The following is a 16,467-nucleotide window of genomic DNA, read 5'->3' as shown; positions in this document are numbered from 1 at the left end:
ATGCTAAGGATAGAGCTGCCAGGCAAGAGGCAAAGAGGAAGGCCTAAGAGGAGGTTTATGGATGTGGTGAGAGAGGACATGCAGGTGATGGGTGTGACAGAGCAAGATGCAGAGGACATCTGCTGTGGCAACCACTAACGGGAGCCACCGAAAGAAGAAGAAAATTTAATGTATATAGAAAAATGTTGCTTTTACTTAATATATTTTATTCTTCACGTTTACTGAAAAGTATAATTTTGCTTTTTAAAATTAAATACTGAAGTGGCTTTTTACTGAATTGGAGAACAGGTTTGGAAAGCTGTTTGTGTCACAGCAACCCTTTGGATCCTTCTAGCTCCCAGTGGAATGATCCACTATAAAATTTGTGAACACACACAATAAAAGAAAAAGAAAACAATGTAAAGTGTCACCATTAAATATTAGTTTGTACTTCATGCATTATTTTATGTGTACAGCTGAATGAATTGTGTTGTTATGCTTTTCGCTAATAAATACTGAAGCAGTTTTCTGTCTTGCGGCTATGCAACCCTGCACTTTTTTTTGTTTGTTTATTTTTTTATTGAAAGCTTATGCCAGCATTTAAAATGAATATATATATAAATATATATATATATATATATATATATATATATATATATATATATATATATATATATATATATATATATATATATCACTATATATAAGTGATATGCTAATATGCTATGTGCCAGTAAATTATTTATTTTTTTGTTCACTCAAGCTGTATTTGGTTAGCTATGGCTTTTTGGAGTAAGGATCAATATGCCAAGCTGAAGGGCATTAGTGAGAACAAAAAAATTCAGAGGCCACTTGTATTAACCTTGGTGATATATTGCTGAAATAATTCCTGATGGTTCAAGTGTTGTTATACATTTACTGTATAAAGTATGTTGTGGCCACCAGAGGGTGCTCCAGTCACCCATACCTGACAGAGACTGACACAGACACAAGTCTTGCCACCCAGCACATCTTTATTATAGTGGGGAAGGACTTTTGTTTCACTCCCCAAAGTAGCACAGTTCCAAAGCACAATGCAACACAGTCCTTTCTTTTCTTCCTTTTCTCTTCTTCATTCCACCTCCACTCCTCTTCCTTCTGACTCTGGCTCACTGAGTGAAGTGAGGCCACTCCTTTTATGCTGCTCCTGAGAGTGCTCCAGGTGTCTCGTCTTCCAGATCTGGATTCACTCCCATGTGTGGTGAAAGCCCAAAGTAGCAGGGCTCTGCCTCTTCCAAAACTCCCCCTGGTGGCATCCATGGAACCCAGCAGGGCCGCAGCAAACTACTGTTAAGCCCTGTGGGAATCCGAGCTGCCACAGCAACCCTGGGGGGCTGCAATCTAGTGCTCCTGGGGAGGCAGTGTCCTGTGCACATCTGCTCACTCCCCGGTCCTTCTAACATATTGGCCTCCCGCCTGGGAAAGTGCCACAGCCATCCATCACAATGTGTATGGGGTGAAGGGCAACACCTCCTGCACCACAGTTGATATTACTTGCAGTGTGTTGATTTAATTTTATGGAGTGGGATTTGTGTCTGTTGAGGGGGGTTGTTCAATATTTCAGTTTTTTGCAGGAAATCTTGGAACCTAACCCATCACAAAGTGCAAGCAATGATTTATCATTTTACTGTGCGGAATAGAAGTGCTTGTATTATTTTTGTAGACTTTGCCTTTAAAGTTAAATGCATTTTAAATATAAATTTTATTGAAATGACATCATCTTGTAATGTACCTACACTGTATAACATACTACCAGCTTGACACTGTATGAAGTAGGGAAAGTCACACTGGCATTGTGGACTAAGCTGTTCATAACCAGCCCACCCCTACTCGTTATCTTTTGGAGTTTATTTATTTATTTATTTTTGAGTTCTTCTTCAGTGCAACACTAGACCAGTGACATCATTAATCTGTTGTTTTATTTTTGCTGATTTACAGTACAGTACATGTATATGAAAACAGCTGTATTGTTCCAGATAACTGTGACTGTTCATCTTTAGTGCACATAGCTGTGAAAATGTGTTTCAGTAATTGCTCAATATATTCAATTTTACCACGTCTTTCTCCACAAAGTGTGTTTGAATAGATCATATGACACAAAGAATGGGTGTACAATCACATTCAGACTGGCCAATTTTCATTAAAAAATCAGCAATCAAAACTGCTCAGGAGAAACTTAATCAGTGCAAATCTAGTATGTTTAGTGTCTTTTTATTTATTAGGTATTTAATATTTATTTATTTTAATTGTCACTACCTTGCTTATTAATTTGTGTTTTCTGTGTTATAAAATTGTAAAGCATTTTATCACTAACCCAGGTTCTCTTCCCTGGTCCTCCCTGTGTGGAGTTTGCATGTTCTCCCATTGTCTGCGTGGGTTTCCCCTGGGTGCGCTGGTTTCCTCCCACAGTCCAAAGACATGCAGGTTAGGTGGATTGGCGATCCTATATTGTCTCTAGTGTGTGTGTGTGTGCCCTGCAGTGGGCTGGCGCCCTGCCCGGGGTTTGTTTCCTGCCTTGTGCCCTGTGTTGGCTGGGATTGGCTCCAGCAGACCCACGTGACCCTGTTGTTAGAATATAGTGGGTTGGATAATGGATGGATGGATGGATTTTATCACTACGTAACCTGCACTAGCAAGAAGTGCTTTTGTTTGTTTTATCAAAAAAAAGAAACAGGACGAATGGAAGGTCAGTTAATCACACAACATACAAACACTTTGTTACAAACTTGATCACGGGCCATAGCAAGGTTTGGGACAGCCACCCGTATATTGTTTTCCAAAAATATAGCACTGGAGTGTACAAATCAGAGTCCAAAACAGAACTGAGGGAGTAGGGAAAAGGTGGAGGCTTATAAAGGTCAGGATAGAAGTGACATCAAAAGGGCCGGGATCGGAAGGGTCTTCAACCATAGGCTCGGGCACAGACATGTCATCAAGGGGGCCGGAACCGGAAAGGTCTTCATCTATAGGTTCACACCCAAAAGTGACGTCACCAGGGCCAGGTGGAATTTCCCATGAATGGTCTGCAGGGAAGCGAGAGAAAAAAAATCATTGCACTCTACCCTATCCCGGTCTTGTTCTGAATTGCCCTCATTCAAGCCCTTTAGATGCCTCCCATGTGCAAGTGTGTGACAACTTACACTGAACCAGATTGAATTTGCCAGTTTCCTCACTGCTTTACAAAATTGCGGAAGTGTACACTCACCTAAAGGATTATTAGGAACACCATACTAATACGGTGTTTGACCCCCTTTCGCGTTCAGAACTGCCTTAATTCTACGTGGCATTGATTCAACAAGGTGCTGAAAGCATTCTTTAGAAATGTTGGCCCATATTGATAGGATAGCATCTTGCAGTTGATGGAGATTTGTGGGATGCACATCCAGGGCACGAAGCTCCCGTTCCACCACATCCCAAAGATGCTCTATTGGGTTGACATCTGGTGACTGTTGGGGCCATTTTAGTACAGTGAACTCATTGTCATGTTCAAGAAACCAATTTGAAATGATTCGAGCTTTGTGACATGGTGCATTATCCTGCTGGAAGTAGCCATCAGAGGATGGGTACATGGTGGTCATGAAGGGATGGACATGGTCAGAAACAATGGTCAGGTAGCCCGTGGCATTTAAACGATGCCCAATTGGCACTAAGGGGCCTAAAGTGTGCCAAGAAAACATCCCCCACACCATTACACCACCACCACCACCAGCCTGCACAGTGGTAACAAGGCATGATGGATCCATGTTCTCATTCTGTTTACGCCAAATTCTGACTCTACCATTTGAATGTCTCAATAGAAATCGAGACTCATCAGACCAGGCAACATTTTTCCAGTCTTCAACTGTCCAATTTTGGTGAGCTCATGCAAATTGTAGCCTCTTTTTCCTATTGTAGTGGAGAGGAGTTGTACCCGGTGGGGTCTTCTGCTGTTGTAGCCCATCCGCCTCAAGGTTGTGCGTGTTGTGGCTTCACAAATGCTTTGCTGCATACCTCGGTTGTAACAAGTGGTTATTTCAGTCAAAGTTGCTCTTCTATCAGCTTGAATCAGTCGGCCCATTCTCCTCTGACCTCAACAAGGCATTTTCGCCCACAGGACTGCCGCATACTGGATGTTCTTTCCCTTTTCACACCATTCTTTGTAAACCCTAGAAATGGTTGTGCGTGAAAATCCCAGTAACTGAGCAGATTGTGAAATACTCAGACCGGCCTGTCTGGCACCAACAACCATGCCACGCTCAAAATTGCTTAAATCACCTTTCTTTCCCATTCTGACATTCAGTTTGGAGTTCAGGAGATTGTCTTGACCAGGACCACACCCCTAAATGCATTGAAGCAACTGCCATGTGATTGGTTGATCAGATAATTGCATTAATGAGAAATTGAACAGGTGTTCCTAATAATCCTTTAGGTGAGTGTATATTCACATAAAATATATTTTAGGATGAAGCAACCTAGTAATAGCATGAACAAGACAAAATATAAACAAAAATTGATCTTTAATTAACAAAAATAAACACAAGCAGAGGTGGGTTGAACATAGAAGCACAGGATGCCCCATAATAAACTGAACAGAAAAACCCTGTTTAACATTGTGGGCCTAACTATTTGGATCTTGCTTCACTATCTGCGTGGTTCTCATCCCTTTCCCTGCCTTAGGAGCTCAATGAAGTTCTCCCTTTCTATCATTAATGTCACTCTCCCTCTTCTCCCCTATCTCCTGCTCCAGCAACTGAGCATTCTCTCCAGATTCTTCTCTTGACTTGAAATGTTGTGGCTGTCACACATCTTTTAAGCTTGGGCTTAACATGAAATCATTACTAGGACAAGGTTTGCCCTACATTTACTTCAGAGACACCAAAGAACTCAATTTCAGAGCACCTTGTGTTGTGCATGACCAAAGCTTCGGTTTACTTAATTGGTTACTTTTCACGAGTCAGCTTGGTACTGTCAGGAATTCATTGTTAATTAATTTAATTTTATTCATTATTAATTAGGTTATTTGTTTGTTTTATACATTATTGTATATAAATACTTTTGATTATGAATATTTTTTGTTATTCCTGTGTCTGTTTATTTGTTTTGCATGCATGCCTTCATTTTTGTGTTTGTAGATTTTATGGGGCTAAGATCTTATGAGTTTTGTGGCCACCTGTATTAAACACCAGCAACATTTTGAACAATTAAAGAGAGGACAAGAAAGTAGTACTCAAGCAAACAAACTAAAAATAAAAATAATTTAGGAAAACTCTTCTGGTGTCCACTTTGATGTGTCCTGTTAGCTTTCTGAACTTTTGATTCTGATAATAAATAGTCTTTGACTTTACCTTGCTAAACAAGCTCTATGATCACTACCACTCACTGTGCAAGTCTTTTTGTACTCATCTTTGTTCAGCACAAACATAAGAGGTCCTTTCAGTTATAAGGAGGAATCCTTTCCTGCCACCTGACAAGCTTGAGGTATTGTAGTGTTTTCTCTGCCCGGCCTAGACTAAGTGTCTCCCTTAACGAACAGTTACACATCCCTCAATGTTAGGTGAATCACCCTAAAACTGTATATGGAAAAATTGTCTGCTCTTTGTTGTGCTCCACTCTCGTTTTACTTTCACTCTGTCAGGACACCCAACACATATGCAGGGCATACCACCTCTTAGCAGCCCTGCACTGCCACTTTGTCAATGTGCGGGACACCTCAGGCAAGTGGCTTGATTACAATAGTGAAAAGAGTTATTGACACAGTGCAGCATCATTTACATCTTACATTGTTTAAATGAACTAAGCCTTCAGGTTATAGTATAATTACATTATTGACATATGTATATTTATTCCAAATCAAAATACATAAGGTAATGAGTAAAGTGTCCCATTCAGAGCCTTTTCTGCATTTACAGATAGCAATATTTTAGAAAAATCAGATATAGACAGTATATATGTTAGATTGAACAAACACTGTATGTTGAGTAGTGATTTTTGATCCTTAATAAACACAACTTGATCATGAGAAGGCTTTGCTTTCTTATTTCTATTTAAAAGACCTTGACTGGAATCTTATCATCATGTTTTAGAAGACAAATCACAATTTATTATTTTATTCTCCTTAGGAAAGCCTGATATAGATGTCTAGCACAGCATTTTAGGTAGGGATTCTTTCTGTTTGCTTCGAGGAGCACTGCTAATACTAAGAGCAATAATTTAGAAGAAATTTTTTACACACTTCCAACTCTGCATTTTTTCATTTTGTAAGTATTTAATGGCTTTTGTCATTTCAGACAGTGTTAATGGTCCATTGTTTCCGCTTATGCATTGTGGCTGATGGCTGTGGTATATGTAAGCTATTAAGAAAACGATTTATTGAGGCCTTGTTTTGTTAACATTTGATGCTAAACCCTTATTATGTTATTGATGAACAGTTTTTGAATCTGAAAGAGTACTAATTGGAATATTATATATAGTCTGAAACCTTATTATGCTGTTCTTCATATTCATAGTATGATGATTTAAATGAAGGCCGAATAAGAGGATAGTACTTCTCTACTTTGCTGCATTGGGGCAGTCTCTAGTTCTTGCCCGTGAAGTGACCATGTTGACCCTTTCAGAAGGCAGTCAGGCAAAAGGCTGTTTTGAAGATATATCTCTCTAAGGAATTCAGAGGACTTGCTATGCATTGAGAGGAGAGGCTATTAGAAGGGGTTTGAATTTGGTGTCCCTGTAGCCAAATAGGGTTGTAAATGACGTGGGGTGGGTGCAGTGATAATGGAAATTACAACTGCCTTGTGCTGTTAACTGTAGAGTCAGAAGGAGAATTGGCTTGGTAGAAAGAGACCAGGGCCATAAGAGAAATGTGAGATTAGAAGACAAATAGTGTTTGTGGTTTCTGATAGTGCAGGAAAGGGTGAGCCATACCAACAGAGAGACAGGTGTCAGGCCTATTAAAGCCAGGTTTACTGGGGAATCTGGGGCTGTTTTATTTGGTCTGTTCCTTTGTATTCTCTATCTGGTAACTCTCTCTTTTTTGTTTTAAGGAAAAATAATAGCTGATTTAAAAAAAAAACATGCCTTAACATTATACTAGGAGTTATGGATGGTGCGTGCAATGTACATACCTGAACAAAACTGATATCTGATTACAATATATATGCAATTACATGCACAATCTGTACATGTATTTTACTAACAATGACACTACAGTATGTTTTAGGGTGGCACGGTGGCGCAGTGGGTAGCGCTGCTTCCTCGCAGTTAGGAGACCCAGGTTCGCTTACCGGGTCCTCGCTGAGTGGAGTTTGCATGTTCTCCCCGTGTCTGCGTGGGTTTCCTCCGGGTGCTCCGGTTTCCTCCCACTGTCCAAGACATGCAGGTTAGGTGCATTGGTGATCTTAAATTGTCCCTGCTGTGTGTGGGTGTGGGTGTCCTGCCCGGGGATTTGTTCCTGCCTTGTGCCCTGTGCTGGCTGGGATTGGCTCCAGCAGACCCCTGTGACCCTGTATTAGGATATAGTGGGTTGGAAAACGACTAACCGAGTATGTTGTAAATGATTTTTGTTTGCCAGTTATAAATGTATTAAATCATTTGTTAAATACAGTAAAGACTACTCTCTGTACAGAAAGTAGTTTATGCAGAATTTTATCCCATCTGATTTTTTTTGGATTTCTGAATGTAATAATAATTTATAATCATGTTAGATATAAAAAAAAACTACCATTTTCATAATCTTTTATTTAAAAAAGTTCAAACATATCACTATTTCTGCTTTGTTTATGCACAGAAACCTATGTCAATTTGTTATAAGAAACATACCCTTAGTTTATGTAAACAGCTACAAGAAAATTGTACCACAGAACAGACTGTAAATTTTTGATGAACATTGAAGGCAAGCAAAACATTTAGTGTAATTATTAATACTTTTAGAAGCTTCGCAATGACTGCAATACACTGGTAAATTTAAGAGCGATGCTTTTAATTGTGCACTCAACCAAGCAGTTCAGTTTACATTTGCCAATAAAGACCTTTAAATGCACCCTGTTCTGAGTTACTTCCTGTTTGTCAATTCATACTATCCGTATTACCTGCTAGCCCATAACCTTAAATCTGAATTAAGAGTGTTCAATAAATAAATGAATGAATGACTGTTTAAATCCATTAGAAAGTAGGGTGAAATGACACCTTTTCTTGGCTAACTAAATAGATTACAAATGCAAGTTTTTGAGGCAGCTAAGGCCCCTTGCCTGATTAAAAGGCCTTAGCTGCTTCGAAAACTTGCATTTGTAATCTATTTAGTTAGCCAAGAAAAGGTGTCATTTCACCCTACTGTGGCAGAGTGACGGGCGCTGAGCAGGCTCCTGTCAAACATGGAGAATCCACTGCATCCACTGAACAGGATCATCTCCAGACAGAGGAGCAGCTTCAGCGACACACTGCTGTCACCGTCCTGCTCCTCTGACAGACTGAGGAGATCATTTCTCCCCCACACTATGCGACTCTTCAATTCCACCCGGGGGGGGTAAACGTTAACATTATACAAAGTTATTGTCTGTTATACCTTCATTGCTTTCACTCTTTAATTTAATATTGTTTTTTATCAGTATGCTGCTGCTGGAGTATGTGAATTTCCACTTGGGATTAATGAAGTATCTATCTATCTATCTATCTATCTATCTATAGTTAGGTCCATAAATATTTGGACAGAGACAACTTTTTTCTAATTTTGGTTCTGTACATTACCACAATGTATTTTAAATGAAACAACTCAGATGCAGTTGAACTGCAAACTTACAGCTTTAATTCAATGGGCTGACCAAAAAGATTACATAAAAATGTGAGGAAACTAAAGTATTTTTTAACACAATCTCTTTATTTCAGGGGTTCAAAAGTAATTGGACAAATTAAATAACTGGAAATAAAATGTTCATTTCTAATACTTGGTTGAAAACCCTTTGCTGGCAATGACAGCCTGAAGTCTTGAACTCATGGACATCACCAGATGCTGGGTTTTCTCCTTTTTAATGCTCTGCCAGGCCTTTACTGCAGCGGCTTTCAGTTGCTGTTTGTTTGTGGGCCTTTCTGTCTGAAGTTTAGTCTTCAACAAGTGAAATGTATGCTCAATTGGGTTAAGATCAGGTGACTGACTTGGCCATTCAAGAATTTTCCACTTCTTTGCTTTAATAAACTCCTGGGTTGCTTCAGCTGTATGTTTTGGGTCATTGTCCATCTGTATCATGAAACGCCGCCCAATCAGTTCAACTGCATTTAGCTGGATTTGAGCAGACAGTATGTCTCTGGACACCTCAGAATTCATTCAGCTGCTTCTGTCCTGTGTCACATCATCAATAAACACTAGTGTCCCAGTGCCACTGGCAGCCATGCATGCCCAGGCCATCACACTGCCTCAACCGTGTTTTACAGATGATGTGGTATTCTTTGGATAATGAGCTGTTCCACACCTTCTCCATACTTTTTTCTTGCCATCATTCTGGTAGAGGTTGATCTTGGTTTCATCTGTCCAAAGAATGTTTTTCCAGAACTGTGCTGGCTTTTTTAGATGTTCTTTAGCAAAGTCCAATCTAGCCTTTTCATCCATCACTTTTGTCTTCCGTGGACGTCCAGGTCTTTTTGCGTTGATGAGTTCACCAGTGCTTGCTTTCTTTCTCAGGATGTACCAAACTATAGATTTTGCCACTCGTAATATTGCAACAATTTCTCGGATGGGTTTTTTCTCTTTTCGCAGCTTAAGAATGGTTTCTTTCACCTGCATGGAGAGCTCCTTTGACCGCATGTTGTCTTCACAGCAAAATCTTCCACATACAAGCACCACACCTCAAATCAACTCCAGGCCTTTTATCTGCTTAATTGATAACGACATAACGATGGACTTGAACACACCTGCCCAATAAATAGCCGTTGAGTCAATTGTCCAATTACTTTTGAGCCCCTGAAATGAAGAGATTGTGTTAAAAAAAATACTTTAGTTGCCTCACATTTTTATGCAATCTTTTTGTTCACCTCACTGAATTAAAGCTGAAAGTCTGCACTTCAACTGCATCTGAGTTGTTTCATTTAAAATTCATTGTGGTAATGTACAGAACCAAAATTAGAAGAAAAGTTGTCTTTGTCCAAATATTTATGAACCTAACTCTATCTATCTATCTATCTATCTATCTATCTATCTATCTATCTATCTATCTATCTATCTATCTATCTATCTATCTACTTTCTTCTGTATCATTCTATGGCTAACATGGTGCAACACTATACTGCTATGTTTAAATCCATTGAAAAAAACAATTATTAAGAACATTACAGAACCCACCGGAAACCTCAATTTTTGGCTTGTGGCTGAAAACTAAAATAACAAAACACAAAATGTATCCATCATTCAGGCTTTGCCATCTGAATTTGCTTCATGTACTGCATAAACAGTATATTACGTCATAGGAGGGGAAGTATAACAAGGTAGAATGAACATTTTCCATTAATATTTAACATCTTTAGAATGGGGAGGGGGGGTGAAGATAACATCCAGATCATTTTAAACCAAGGCAGAGTTCAATAAGGAGGGTAGGAGGTGGTCAGCGCTCTTTTCTTGGGCCATGTTCACTTATTTACTGCTCTCTGCTTTCATAACCGTGTAACGGTACATCACTTTTCTGTATGGCAGACAGTGGGCAGTGAAGACAGGAGACGAACCCTAACACCACTGGCACTGCGGGAGCGGTATAGTGCCTTGAATGAGCCAGCCATGGGTAAGGATTTCTGTTTGTTTTTCTTCTTTTTTTTTTTAATTTCCAGATAAAGTAAAGAGAGTCATGTATGTCTGTACTTGTAAATAAATCTGTGATTTTTTCTTTAATTTATCAGTCCAGCTAAGAACAGACTGAATCCCTGTAAAGTTCTTAGGGATGTAATTTTATTACTGTAAAATTCATTACTGTCTTTTTTTAAACCCTGTCAATTATTTTTTAATAAATTGCAGACATTACTATATTTCTTTTTATATTTACCAATGTACTGTGAACTTCTAACCGGTAGCCATTATGTGCATCTATTGTCAAGAAGAGATACATTTAGTGTGATTTATTTATCTGTATAACTAAATAGAAAAAGAAAACAGGGCATGATGTCTCTTTCTTTTTTTTGCAGCCTCTATGAGTGCCATGGAGAGAACTGAATTGAAGATGGCATTAATATCAGAACAACTGGGCCTCAGTTGGGCAGGTCAGTGTTCTTTTTTTCTGCATTAATTAACTGTAGACCTCAGTGGACAGCAAGTCTCTCCACAAATGCCCCAGACTTATTTATTACTTTGGAAGCAAGAGCAGGTCATCACCCAGACAAAAAAGGGAAAGAACTCAACAAAGCAACAGAGCACATGTGCACTTTACAGCCCAACTTCTAATGGTTAATAATTTTCAGGGTTTTAACATTGCCTGTGTGGCCGAGTGCAGGAATGACAGGGTGCAAAAAGGAAAAATCTGAGAGTGCCAATCAGGCTGTCCCGTTTCAAGTCCAACACTTTAAACAAATGGCATATTCTTCAGTGTATTTGCCCTTTGGGCTTCAGAGTACAAATGAAAAGAAAAGATGTTTTGCTTTTAGCTGCAAGTTACGTTCAATCTGTTATGAGCTCCATCTGGTGGGTCACTCTTGCCAAATTGAGGACTTATCTTCCTAGTATTATTTTTAGGACAAAATAGCTACTCAAAAACTTTCAGGTGCATAATTTTAGGTATTCTCTTTTATGTCTGTAAAGTATCAGCTATTAGGATTTTATGTAGATTAGGTAAAAAAAACTTGTTTTATAACAGTAGATGGAATGATGATATGCTACACAGACTCAGAGAGGTAGACGATCCTTAGTAATTTTAAAATTTTAGGAATTTTACATATATAGTCAATGGATTAAGTGGTCTGTAACTGTTTATTTATCTAAGAAATGTCAAAATTGGTCGTCATCCATAACAACTATAAACACTACTATATTCTTTCTTTTGTCAACCATCATTTGTTTCTAGATGTTAGTAGCTATTCTCTGTCTTCTTATTGTAAACACTGAGTGAGTGCAATATGGCCATTTTTATTTTACAGGGTAAACTCACTTATATTTACTGGTAAGATATTTCTGTACATCCCAATCTTTTTTTAATTAATTTTATTCAAGAAAATAGTACAGTGTACAATCAAGCAGATAAAATGTGCAGAAATCATACAACAAATTACTATCTAGAAGGAACACTATAATATGTACAGTACATCCTATCTGATGTACGGCTCACCAATGTCAGTGAGATTACATTAATACAATTCAGTATGTTTTCCTACCCAGAACTCGGGGAAAGTGCGAAAAGGATGACATTTGGATATTAGAAGAATGTTAATGATAATATAACTTCTACAAAATTTGCCCTTAAAAAGCATCCAAAAACAATATTTTTATTACGCGATTTTTTTCAATTTGCCTTCTCTGTTTGTCTGGGTCAAATTTTGCAATCTATGTTTTTTATCCACTTTTTCCAAACCGATATCCTTCAAACTTTACATGTATGCTGATCTCCAGTGCCAATGCAATATTTCATCAGTTTTCACCCAGGATATGTACGTTAATTATGTGAAATTTTCATTTCTCATTTTCTTATATTATACTTTAAGCGAATACACTCATATGTAGTGCTTTTAGCCAACACACATATATATGAATTACTGGTGTTGGTGAAGTGGTTAGTGTGTTGGACTTTCGATCAAATGGTCGAAGGTTCAAGACCAGCGTAGACAAATTGATTTAAAAAAAACATTTTAATGAATTGAAGTTTTGTCTAATTACTTCAACATGAAAATTAATCAGCATTGGTCAAGTAGTTAGCATGGTGGACATTCAGTCAAATTGTCAAGACCAAGGTACACAAATTGTGTTTGTGTTTGTACATCAAACATACTGTAAATGTAAATGTTAAATGTTCATGTTAAAACTTCAATTTATTTTAAAAAAGAAAGTTGATGTCAATCTTTGCCCAGCTCCCGTAACTATTGGCAGGTATTGTTATTAGTTTGTGTCTTATGTTCTTTTTCTCTGTAGAGCTGGCCAGAGAGCTACAGTTCAGTGTGGATGACATCAACAAGATTAGAGTGGAAAATCCCAATTCCTTATTGGAACAGAGCTCTACCCTGCTGAACCTTTGGGCCACACGTGAAGGAAAAAGAGCTAAGAGTAAGACGCAGTTTTCACTGTGCTTGGAGATTTTTAATCTGCATACTTATCAGTTTCTACCATAATTTATGTTATCTCAATTCAATTTTACTATTGTGATTTTAATTTTGATGAAGCAGAAGCAGAGGTTTTACACAATTATTAATCTATACTCAGTGTTGGTCAAATTTCTGTAGAGGTAAGTTAGTTACTCTCAGTCCGCATTCATTGACATCATCGTCATCATTCACACATGCTTCAAGTGTTGTTTAGTTTAGATACTGCAATACAGTCAAAGTTATGCATAAATGTGTTACATTGTTAAATGTACAGATTTCATTTCAAACATTATTCTCTTGCTTTATTTCAATTTGAAAATGTTGGTCTTTACTTTAATGTGCTTTTTTTTGTTTTTGTTTTTCATTACGTTTCATGTAACCTTACCAGAGTGATAAGTTGAAGATGCTGCAGGAAGTGATTGTATTGATATGCCAGGGAGTGCACTATTTCTTGCCCTTGGTGGATACAACAATTCTTAGGGCTAATTAGCTTCTTTTTCCAGTAGTCCATAGCAGTAGGATTTTGAATCCTGGTTATGATCTTCTTCTGCCTTTGTTTCTCAATTTTGTCTTGTCCTTTTGGTCATTATTTGCTTGGTTTTGTTTTGTCTCCATAGTTTTCACCAACAGCTTTCTCTGATTACATATTCGGGTTTTTGAAACCATCTCCCGCTCTGTTTGCTCTCAAAGTTGTCCTTGGACACCATGAGTGTCTGTAGCAGATACATGTTTATGTCCTTAATGTCATCATTATGATCAAGTTCTGCCATGCCTTTTCAAAGTAATTGCAACAGGTATAGCTCAATTGTGAAAAAGGCCATAACTTACTCATTTGTGGAACATAGCGAAATTAAACTGTGATATCCAGTAATAAATTAAAAGTTACCCTGCGCTTGCTGGCTTGAAAAAATATTATATAATGAAGCTGTAAGAAGTTTTTAAATCTTCAAACACATGTTAGCATAGCAGTCAGATATAATTTGCAATTTACTAAAATTATTTAAATGGTTATTTTTTTTTAATCAGTTAATAATATCCATAAATATGCATTTATTTGTCAGTTACTCATTTTCACACACTCTCTTTCACGTAATCCTGGTGAGGGTTGTATTGTCAGAAAGAACAGACCAGATCACTCTATTGCAATCTACCAGTACTTCTGAGGCATCTCCAGGCACTCACAGCCTAAGCAAGATATGTAATCCATCCAAGTTGTCCTGGGAAATAATTTTTGGTACTACTTCATTGGTGTACTTGGTGTTCTTATAATATATAATGCACTAATAATGACAAAAATATGTATTTAATTTTTTTCAAAATTGATAATAAGAAAAATATGCATTGAATGTTTAACTATAATAAAAAAAAATAACTTATGTTTCACTGTTTATGCCAGGGTTTGGCAAAATCAGTCTGGAGGGCCACAGTGGCTGCAGGTTTTTGTTACAAACCAATTGCTTAATTAGAAACCAATCCTTGCCAATAATTTAATTTCATGGCTTATTAGTGCTTTTACTCAGCATTGCCAGGTTCTGCTTCAGCCTCACTACAAACCAAGAGTGAGGGCACTACCTACAACCACATGCTCATTCAGGAAGTGGTCCCCTGAGGCAGAGCAGGCTCTGAGAGACTGCTTTGGAACTACGGACTGGGATATCCTGCAGGGGGTCACATAGTGAGAACATTGAGGAGGTTGTTGACTGCACTACTGACTACACCAACTTCTGTATGGACATTGTAGTTCCAGTAAGAGCAGTACGCTGCTATGCTAACAACAAGCCATGGGTTACAAGTGACATCAAAGGCCTTTTGAACCAGAAGAAAAGGGCTTTTAAAGGCGGTGGTCAGCATGAGCTCAAGCGCGTGCAGAAGTAACTCCGAGTCCAGCTCAGGGCGGTGAAGGAGCAGTACAGGAGAAAGCTGGAGAAGAAGTTGCAGAACAACAGCATGAAGGAAGTGTGGGATGGGATGAAGATCATCAATGGCTGCAGCTCAAAGCGAGGTGCCACCATCGAGAGAGACAAGGAGAGAGCAAACCAAATGAACAACTTCTTTAACAGGTTTGACCACCCTAACTCACTCTCACCTCGGAGTACTGCACCCTCCACCCATCCTTCTGCTAATATCAGCATAGGAGAGACATCCCCACCCACAATTACAGCCCAGGTGAGCAGAGAGCTGTGGAGACTTTGTGCCAGCAAAGCAGTGGGTCCAGATGGAGTATCGCCATGACTGCTGAAGGCCTGTGCTCTGGAGCTGGGGAGTCCTCTACAGCGCATCTTCAACCTGAGCCTGGAACAGGGGAGAGTCCAGAGGCTTTGGAAAACATCTTGCGTCACCCCAGTCCAAAAGGTATCTCATCCTATTGAGCTGAATGACTTCCGGCCTGTCGCTCTGACGTCACATGTGATGGAGACCATGGAGCGGCTGCTGCTTCACCACCTGAGGCCACAGGTCCGCCATGCCCTCGACCCTCTGCAGTTTGCATACCAGGAGAAGGTGGGAATGGAGGATGCCATCATCTATATGCTACACTGATCTCTCTCCCACTTGGACAAAGGCAGTGGCACAGTAAGAATTATATTTCTGGACTTCTCTAGCACCTTCAACACCATCCAACCTCTACTCCTTAGGGACAAGCTGACAGAGATGGGAGTAGATTCATACCTGGTGGCATGGATTGTGGACTGTCTTACAGACAGACCTCAGTATGTGCGTCTTGGGAACTGCAGGTCTAACATTGTGGTCAGCAACACAGGAGCACCGCAGGGGACTATACTTTCTCTGGTCCTGTTCAGCCTATATACATCGGACTTTGAATACAACTCGGAGTCCTGCCACGTGCAAAAGTTCACTGATGACTCTGCTATCGTGGGCTGCATCAGGAGTGGGCAGGAGGAGGAGTATAGGAACCTAATCAAGGACTTTGTTAAATGGTGCGACTCAAACCAGTTACACCTGAACACCAGCAAAACCAAGGAGCTGGTGGTGGATTTTAGGAGACCCAGGCCCCTCCTGGACCCCATTATTATCAGAGGTGACTGTGTGCAGAGGGTACAGACCTATAAATACCTGGGAGTGCAGCTGGATGATAAATTGGACTGGACTGCCAATACTTATGCTCTGTGTAACAAAGGTCAGAGCCGTCTATACTTTCTTAGAAGGCTGCCGTTCTTCAACATCTGCAATAAGATGCTGCAGATGTTCTGTCAGACA

General features: G+C 39.1%; 1 protein-coding gene across 4 annotated transcripts in view; it reads left to right on the top strand.

Moving 5' to 3' along the window:
- The window catches only part of ank1a (ankyrin 1, erythrocytic a), a 295,220-nt gene that overhangs the window by 220,983 nt on the left and 57,770 nt on the right, over positions 1 to 16,467 (top strand). For all 4 annotated transcript variants that reach the window (XM_039768574.1, XM_039768575.1, XM_039768576.1 and 1 more), the window contains 3 exons: positions 10,670 to 10,754; positions 11,152 to 11,226; positions 13,082 to 13,213. In XM_039768574.1, coding sequence (XP_039624508.1) covers positions 10,670 to 10,754; positions 11,152 to 11,226; positions 13,082 to 13,213 — 292 coding nt within the window. The remainder of the gene's footprint in view (positions 1 to 10,669; positions 10,755 to 11,151; positions 11,227 to 13,081; positions 13,214 to 16,467) is intronic.

Source organism: Polypterus senegalus, chromosome 11 (genome assembly GCF_016835505.1).
Source record: "Polypterus senegalus isolate Bchr_013 chromosome 11, ASM1683550v1, whole genome shotgun sequence".
NCBI classification, from domain to species: Eukaryota; Metazoa; Chordata; class Cladistia; order Polypteriformes; family Polypteridae; genus Polypterus; species Polypterus senegalus.
The sequence above is the reverse complement of the archived record's forward strand: the minus strand, read 5'-3'. Positions and strand labels throughout refer to the sequence as shown.